The sequence below is a fragment of the Natrix helvetica genome (assembly GCF_964273705.1).
Source record: "Natrix helvetica genome assembly, chromosome: 2".
In the NCBI taxonomy this organism is placed as follows: domain Eukaryota; kingdom Metazoa; phylum Chordata; class Lepidosauria; order Squamata; family Natricidae; genus Natrix; species Natrix helvetica.
The window spans coordinates 298,831,768-298,841,306 of NC_138552.1; the positions used below are offsets into that span (position 1 = coordinate 298,831,768).

Consider the following 9,539-nt stretch of genomic DNA (forward strand, 5'->3'; position numbering starts at 1 on the left):
ATTCTGCAGCAACTGATCTTGTCATTCACTATCACTCAAATTTATAGTTGCATTAGATAGCTATATAGAATTGTCACTATTTACTATTAAAATATTTTTATTGTATTTCACTTTTTAAAAAAGCATTTCTTCTTTGATAATGTATTTGTCTTTGTGTTTTGTTCTTTCATTTCTTTTTGTCACTATTCTAAAAACAAAAGAATTTTTAAAATGTTTCTGTGAACAATATAGTGCATTTTTAGAATCAGCCCACCCACTGCCCATCCATGCACTTACATTGTTAAGGCAATGAAACACAAATTCCACTTTTGCTATTTTTATTTACGCCACATATTATACACATGTTGATTACAGGCTACAAAAAATAACTGTCAAGAAAGTGTGTAGTGTTATATAATACAGGGCACATTTTATATATGCTTTTGCTTTAGTTTGTGTACAGAATTTTTCACTCTGACAGCATGTTATTAAAATGATTAAAATACTTGCAGTTATAATAGATTAACAAGCTTTGATCACATCAGGTTTTATTATGAAATGCTGGGCTTGACTAAAATACTAGCTAGGAAAAAAACCCATTTAACCTGAGTAGTGTAATACTATGCAAAAATGCATCTCAAAATAAAAATAGTAACCAGTGGTGCTTTTTTAGCAGGTCACTCTAATTCAGGGGAAAGTTAACTACCCAAAATGGACTGGCTAGGAGGCCTTCAAGCAAAGCAGTTGCTTCACTCAAGAAGTAAATCATGAAATGCCTCTGATACCAGATGAAGTGTGATAATATTGCAACCATACTTTTAAAATTGAAATAAAGTGGTTGAAATATGAATATTGCAATAATACATTTGCTATTCTGTAGTTGATTTGCTGAATTTGCTGAACTCCAGTGGGATAATTCACACATTAATCCAAAAGCAAAGCATAATACATGAACATATTGAATAGTTTTACATACTATACTGTCATGGTTTAGTGAATGAAACAAAGTTGATTAGTTTTATAATATACAGGCAATATGGTTTATAAATCACAATAGCTGGTCAAAATTCAACAAACCACAGGGTCTATCATTTCAGAAATTCTGAAAGATCAACATTGCAGAATTGGTCACAGGGAATTTCCAACATTACTTACAATAAAAACATTGCCCTCATGTTTCTAATGCTGCCAACTTGGCAGAGCCTAAGCAGAAATGTATTATAATAAACTATGTTTCTACTTAAATGCAGCGTATTCTGTTAAATAAAACTTCTGTATATCTCTTTAAGAGGTACTTCCTGCGAGAGTACAGAAAATCATCCAACCTCAATTGGAGAGTTTCTGCGGTGTCCAAGAATACTTTAGGATCTGTTTCGGAAAAATCATTTTCAGGGAAACAAATCTTACAATCTCAACTGAATTTCCCATAAAACAAATTCCCACAGCAAGCCATAAAAGGCAACTGGTGGCACTGCTGCCTTTCCTAAAACCTTGAGAAGTATAGTTGAGGCGTGCCAAGCACTTGGTTTCAGAAAAAATCTAACCTCCCAGCCTCAATGACCCAGTGGGCAGCAGTCCTTTGCATAGTGACACCAATGGGTAACCATTTTACTAGGGAATGGACCATTCCCATCTCTGGATCCATAGAAATTGGGATCAACAAACTCTCATCATGTTGAAAATCTGACTTAACCACTAAGGATGATTGGGTAGTACATTCCATAATCCACAGCCAACTCCCCTGCAAAATACACTTCAGCCCAGCCCTTTATGGGTAATGCAACTATGTGTAAATATAAGGATTGACCTGTGCACTGCTCTGTTCATATTCTAATTGATTGTTGGGCTGTGTGTGTGCATGGGACTTCCATGAGAGACAAGCGGGATCCAGTCATTTCAATATTCTTAAAGCAAGAACAGAATGGCACTATTGCGTAAGCGCTAAAGGGCATTTTCCTCCTTTGTTAATGGGATATGAGATGGCGTATTACACACCTGCAGTTAATTCTTGGGAAGAGTATCAAGGCAGGCACATTTTGATAAGTAAAGGAATTTTTTTTTGTTCAAGGTTATTCTTTTTCTAGCAATATTAAGTCAAAAGGAAACTTGGCAACAAGCAGTCTGGGAAACGTTAGTAGAAAAAATGGTTTCTTCAAGTCTTGAATAGTGGAAAGACATTGTGTGTGCAAACTATTTTTGTTTTAGAATCAATCCAAAAGCATTTTAGTATTTTTATTAGTTTATTAAAAAATAAGTTCTTCATGAAACCACCATCGGAATGCTTTGCAGATGGAACCATAGTTTGAAAGGAACCATTTATAGAAGAAAGTATTTGGCATTTTCATTTATCATGGCAATATTTGCCTTGCTATATGGAGTAAATAGGAAGTACTAAAAGGAAATTTTCAGGCACTCATCTCTTTCTATAATTGGCTAATGCTTTGGAGTGTAGTGCTCAGATAAGTCAGCAATTTAAAAAGTACAATGAACACAGTTCTCTGCCCTTTAAGGGAAGCTTAACATTCCACCAATATTTAATTTCCATTAACACCTACCTCTGAAATTAAGTCAGCTACTTGCTATGTCTGTACTAAAGACAAATTTTTAGAACTCACAATAATGAGCAGACTTCGCCCTAACGCATCCAAAATATAATCATTAAGCTCCAGCTATCCCAGTATCAAAATACACTTAGAAAATAGACCAGGGCGATGCATAGTGTACTCATTTTGCAACAAGCAGTTATGAGACAGAAATTACAATATATATATCAGATCCAAAGAGAGGAATATTTAGGCTAGCAAGCCGTGAGTTTACCAAGCCACTCGGGTTATAAGCCATGCAACTGACAAAGCCTGAGCTCCACAGCCCTGGGTAGCATTCTCGTCCTACTCGGGGGGGGGGGGGGGGAATGTAATGTCTTTGACCTACCTCTTGGCACAGAAGCCGTACCCTGAAAACACAAGCACCTTATGAGTGTTGTGTCCCAGGGACAGTTCATCTTCAATACCAGAATGCTGGCAGAAACCACCCTACTTTTGACTTCTCAAGAAACAGTCTCCATTGCTGCAGCAATGAAACGCCGTGTGCTTGCTCCCATCCGTAAGCAGAACAGTGGGGTCCTTTTCAGCTGAAGTCCTCTTCAGGATTCTGTTGATCCAGCATCCGGACATGTGTGAATGGGAAATGGCCGCGCCTGCCATTGCACTCTCCTTCCCACTGGCCACTCATGTTAATCTTGGTGACCTTGACTAGTTCACCAACCTGCAAACCAAGAAACACATCACCGTCAACTCTGTGAATGACTCCACAATTCCTTGGGCAGGTATCCAAACAGGCATATTCTGTTTCTGGGAAAGCCCCCTGGCTAACAGTAACATGTTCAATGGAAAGCAATATGGTTAAAGAAGGAAGCGGTGGTAGCAGCTGCTCCTAGCCTGGTCCTTTGACAGCAAGAACTGCAGCTTTCCTCCTTTTCCACCAAGGGGGAAATACGGCATGCTTTCTGAATCTCAGGTTTTGTTCCAAAGGGAGGCAGGGCTGTGCAGTGAAGTTCCTTTTATTCCAGAAAGCAATGAATTTGCCTTCGTTACTCAATGAACTTTCAACACAAATTGTGATCTAACTCATCCAAACGCCTATAGAAAAAACTCAAACACCAAAGCAGGGTGGATAAAATAGATTAAAAATAAATTTAAAAATCAGATTTTAAAAAAATGTAAATTGATTTTTTTTTAAATCAAATTTATTTTAATAAAATGCTTTTGGAGTAAAAATCTATCTGTCAGTGAGTCAACAGCAGGTCAGAGGAGGAGCCGCTGGGGGACGGAGATAACAGTTGCTCTTTAAAATTTTTGATTTAAATCACAATTTAAATCAACTTGATTAAAATCAAATCCACCCTGCACCAAAGGTTAAGAATAACTATAATTCTGCACAATCAGCACTATTGTTTATATTATTTTATTTATCTCTGGAGCCACATCTCCAAGCCTGCCATGTTGAAAAGTCAGAGCTCTGTTGTCATGCCTCATCATTCTGGCAGTTCTGCTTAACGGTAGTGACTTCGGAAGCAATTACAGAACAATCCCAGCTTGAGAACAGAGTAATATTTTGGGAACAAGGGTGTGTTATCCTTTAAATATAAAAGCCAAGATTGTCACAATTAGTGTTCCTCAATAGCCCATTGTGGGATTCCTCCCAAGGCAAGGCAGAGCTACTACCGATAATAGGCAGTCACGGTGTTCCATGTAAGTATGGAAGCAGTTCAAGCATCACAATCTAGCTAACTAGAGGTAGTCCTTCACTTACAACAGATTGTTTAGTTACCGTTTGAAGTTACAACGGCACTGAAAAAAGTGACCTATGACCATTTTTCACATTTATGAGTTGTAGCATCCACATGTCACGTGATTTACATTTGGATGCTTGACAACTCAGGCACATTTATGCCGGTTGCAGTGTCCCCGAGCTATGTGATCCCCTTTTGCAACTTTCTGACAAGCAAAGTCAATGGGGAAACCAGATTCACTTAACAACTGTGATACTAATTTAACAACTGTAGCGATTCACTTAACAAATGTGGCAAGAAGAGTTGTAAAATGGGGCAAAACTCCACAAATTTCAGTTCCCAAGTGAAGTAACACCCCAACCCCTTTCCCGTGCCATTTCTTGCCTTATTCTGCTGCTTTAGAAGAAATCAAGCTGGGATACATTTAGCTGACACCAGAGAAAAGTTAATGTGTACCAAACCTCTAAGCAGTATAACCCAGGACCTTCGGCATCAAAGGCCAAATTAGATTTTTTTACTATAACAACTTTTCCTCTGGAAAATGCTTCAGACAGAACTTAAGTAATCAGTGTGCTTCTCACAGGAGAGGCAAATACAAACAGACAGCACTCACAACACAGAAATACTATCCATTTCAAGAAGATCATGCTAGTCTTTCTGCATGCTACATTTGTGGGGAACATCAGCATCAGTGGCTTGGAAGCCTTGCTGCTCGCTGGGTTCCCGTTCTTTTTGAAACAGAAGAATCTGAGTGAGAATTCTCTCTGCATTGCGCCACTACCTACCTCCAAGGCCAAGGCTGTCTTGTCATAAGCATTAGGGACTCGCTTCTGGATGACCCGGGCAAGTATTGGCCCATTCTGAAGATTGGGAAGTGGCGTATTGATGCTAGGCTGGGCATAGGGACCTGGTTCTGGCCCACCCAATGCTTGTGGGACCGTACTATCCTGGTTACTTCCAATCGGAGCGGAGACTGCAGCAGAGGCAGGCTTATACTTCTCGACGTAAGGAACCGGTATCATGCCTCGCCTGCCGCCACCGTCCTCTGCATTCCACCACTGCTCTTCGGGTTTTTCCCAGATCCTCAGTATGTCTCCTTTCTTAAATGGGAGGTCTTCCTCATCATTGCCACTAAAGTCAAAAAGAGCACGTACATATTCAACTTCTTCCTGCCTGAGCTGCGCATCATTGTTATGCTTTGATTTTGAAACAGGTTCTATCAATGTTGTAGTGTCCAAGTAGTGTATTTTGTAGAACTCCAACAAAGCTGGTAAAGAATCAAACTCTTGATCACCTATCCGAAACTTAGGAGACAACCCTGCAAGCGGGGAAACAAAAAGGAGATAATTAAACAAAATAGGAAATACCAAAAGTAGCATTCAACCAATAACCCATTTTGTTTCTTAAAAACGAAAAACTAAATAAATAATATCCATTACTTTACAGTACCATTATTGAATCTGTACGTAACTTATGCACAAATTCACTTTGTAAGCAGCAAAATTAAGCAGAAGCTCTTCAGAGGCAATACACAAACTCAAAAGAAGATATCAGCCCCTTGAACTAAAGGGAACAACTGCAAACCTAAATGTAAATTACACATGACTTGACCTGCCTTTTTTAAGAAAGAAGGGGCCTGCCTTGAGGAATCCCAAAGCATTTTATTCAACTACACGGAAGTGGCGGCAGCAACAGGCGACACCGGCTCATTTCAAACAACACAAGCATCCGGCCCTGCTGAGTGCGTGGATGGGAGGCCACGAGGGGATTTTAGGGATGGGTAAGTCCAAAAGCGATTCCACCAGAGTTGCAGCCAGGACGCCCGCGCGGCCGCATCCCGAGGACACCCGAGCGAAGGAGAGACCTCCCAGCCGCTTCCTCGCCTGGGCTCGGGCGGCGGGGCAGAGGCCGGAAAGGGGGGGGGGAACCTACCGGGCGCCGTGGGGGCCGCCCCCGCACCGCCCCCGCCCTGGCTGTTGACGATGTAGTGCGAGACGCGCGAGCTCTCGGAGACGGAGAGGACGAAGTCGCCCAGGATGCTGCCCGAGTCCCGCACCAGGAAGGTGCCGTGGCGCTGCCCCTGCAGGAGGTCCACCGCCTCCGCCCGGCTCAACCGTCCCCAGTACCAGCTCGCCTGGTCCTCCGCGTCGAACTGCCCGGCCATGGCCGGCGGGGGAGAGCGGCAGCGTCGCCGCCGATCGCGCGCGCCCACCCGGCCGCCGCCTCCCGCAGCCGCCCAAGATGGCGGCCGCCGCGCCTCACTCTCCGGAAGTGACGGCGCTCCGCCGGAAGCCGCTGTTGCGGCCTCCGCGGTGGTGTCATCGGAGTGCGCCTGGGGAAGGTGGCCGGGCCTGGAGGCGGGGCCGGAGGCTGCCGCGCCTGTGCTCTGCGCTGCGCTCGAGATCTGTCTCGCAGCTTCTCCCGGTGGGCAGCGGAAGGTTTTTCTTGCCTCGGCCCTGCCTGTTGGCAGTTGGGACAGCGGGGGCTTCCGCTAAAAATGATAGTTTGGCGCTTGACGGCCGCTCTTATTACGTATGTGTAAACGCGATTCTCCCCCTCTGAGGCCCCGTGTGGAACGGCCCAGCCCCACCCGGAACGAGGGCAGTGAATCCCCGGGACCAGCAGGCCGGGGGCGGCAAGCGATGGTTTTCCGCGAAGCAGGGGCGGGGAGAGACCCGCGTTGGACCCTTCGGAAGAAGGGCCGAGGACCCCTGGCCGGCATCACAACGTGGATGCAGGAGAAGGGTCAGCAAAAGGCAGCGCTGCCCCCTCCAGAGCCCCGACCAAAGGATACCCTGGTGGGGAAGGTGCTGAAGACTGAAGGGCCAAGAAGGATGAGGGTTCCCATGCACAACTGGCCCTGTTTCAATTCCAGGCCCGAAGCTTCCCGAAACGGGTCCAGATAATCATCTTCAGGATCCTTCCAGGCTGTTGTGCACCCACAAGATCCTGCTCTGAAAAGAGAAGGTTGGATACAGTGCGGAAATGATCTAGTATGGTTTGGTCTAGAGACAGTTACAATACAATACAATACAATGGCAATTGGAAGGGACCTTGGAGGTCTTCTAGTCCAACCCCCTGCCTAGGCATGAAACCCTATACCATTTCAGACAAATGGCTATCCAACATCTTCTTACCTGTTACTTGAGAAGGGGATGAGTCAGCACCTCAAGTGGCAGAGGAACAGCCCCGTCTCTTAAAGATTTACACATCATCTCCTGGAAGGCTGGAAACGAGCCTGTTTCCGGCCTCTGAAGCTTGGGGAGGCCGCTTTCACCCTTTGGAGGCTCGAGGAAAGCCTACGGAGCCCAGGGAGGGCAAAAACTCCCTCCCCCCCCCCCCCGCCATAGTGCAATAGGCTGACTAGGCCACGCTCACCCAGCAATCAGGAAGAGAACCCCTTGCTAAAAATTTTGAGCCCACCTCTGCAGGAAACCCTGCACCACTTCATACAAATGGTTATCCAACCTCATCTTAAGAATGTCCAGTGTTGGGGCATTCACAACTTCTGGAGGCAAGCTGTTCCACTGTTTAATTGTTCCAACTGCCAGGAAATTTCTCCTCAGTTCTAAGTTGCTTCTCTCCTTGATTAGTTTCCACCCATTGCTTCTTGTCCTGCCCTCAGGTATTTTGGGGAATAGCTTGACTACCTCTTCTTTGTGGCAGCCCCTGAGATACTGGAACATTGCTATCATGTTTCCCCTAGTGCTTTTCATTAAACTAGACATACCCAGTTCCTGCAACCATTCTTCATATGTCTTAAGCTTCAGTCCCCTAATTCTCTTGGTTGCTTTTCTCTGCACTCTTTCTAGAGTCTCAACATCTCTCTTACATCATAATGACCAAAACTGAATGCAGTATTCCAAGTGTGGCCTTACCAAAGCATTATACAGTGGTATTAACCCTTCATGTGATCTTGATTCTATCCCTCTGTTTATGGAGCCTAGAACTGTGTTGGCTTTTTTGGCAGCTGCTGCACACTGCTGGCTCATATTTAAATGGTTGTCCACTAGGACTCCAAGATCCCTCTCACAGTTACTACTACTGTGTTTCCCTGAAAATAAGACAGGGTCTTATTTTCTTTTGACCCCTGAAATAAGCGCTTGGGCTTATTTTCAGGGAGGTGGTATTATTATTATTATTATTATTATTATTATTATTATTATTATTATTATTATTTTAAATAAATTTTTTATTTATTTATTTTTCTTTTAAAAAAAACAAGACAACACATACAGAACAAAAGCAAGGAGAAGAAACAACTTTCCTCAATTTCACCAGACATGTCGTTTGGTTACAAGTTTTTGTGCAACAGTTTTTACAATTAAAAATAAAGTCACTGGTTATCCATTAAACATAACTAAATATTACATTGAGTATTATGTGTTCAAATTACCATTAATATTCTTTCATTTGTGGCAGCCCTTATTTCCTTGAATCCATAATTATCTATTAGGTAACAATAAGTCTATATAGAATTATAATATCGCCTATCTCTAGAGAGTAAAAACAAAGATTAAAACAAAAGATTCCCATTAATTCATATTGCATATTTATACTTTCAGTTAACAATAATGTCATCAATCATCCACAACTCCAAATATAATTTTCCATTGTTAATTATCAATCCATATAGTCATTAAGTATCAGGTTCTCTGGTTATACTCGATTTTCCTTGAATCTCCAGTTTTAGGATGTCCTCTTTATAATAAAGAAAAAACTTTAAGTAGTCTCACCAAAAACGGCATGCTTCTTTCTCTCCTGCTCTTGCTTTGCGGAGCTGTCAGCAGCTTCGGCAGCCTTGAGGCTGGCTCTTGATCGCCGGCAAAAGGGGTTTTCCCCTGGGTCTTCAGAGACTTTGTGGGTGTCTCTGGATCCTCCGGGTTTTCCCCTACCTCCCACCATCTCTTCGGGTCGGCTTGGGTCCCATTGGACCGTCCAAACGATCCAGATTCTGCGGCTAATCCGGAGTGACCAGAAAAAGCCGGGTATCGCTGCGACGTGTAGCTCCTCCAGGAAGATATTATTTTTGAGGTGCAGGAGGCGACGAGCGTGGTCACCTCATGGCTGTGGTTTTGTTTCAATATTTTCGGGGAGGGCTTATTTTCAGGGAAACAGGGTATTGGCAAGGTACCACATATATTATACCTGTGCATTTTGTTTTTCTTGCCTAAATGTAGAATGTTACTTTTTTCACCATTGAATTTCATTTTGTTAGATAGTGCCCAATGTTCAAGTCTGTCAAGATCCTTCTGTATCTTAAGACTAT

At 43.2% G+C, this 9,539-nt stretch overlaps 1 protein-coding gene across 1 annotated transcript; it reads right to left on the bottom strand.

Moving 5' to 3' along the window:
* Positions 1-300: 300 nt before the first annotated feature.
* CRK (CRK proto-oncogene, adaptor protein) lies at positions 301-6,552 on the bottom strand. The gene is made up of 3 exons (XM_081940400.1): positions 6,203-6,552; positions 5,056-5,588; positions 301-3,243 (listed from the first exon to the last, which is right to left on the bottom strand). The coding sequence occupies exons 1-3, from the start codon at positions 6,432-6,434 to the stop codon at positions 3,106-3,108; spliced, it is 903 nt and encodes a 300-aa protein (XP_081796526.1). The 5' UTR covers positions 6,435-6,552; the 3' UTR covers positions 301-3,105.
* Between the last annotated feature and the right edge of the window lie 2,987 nt (positions 6,553-9,539).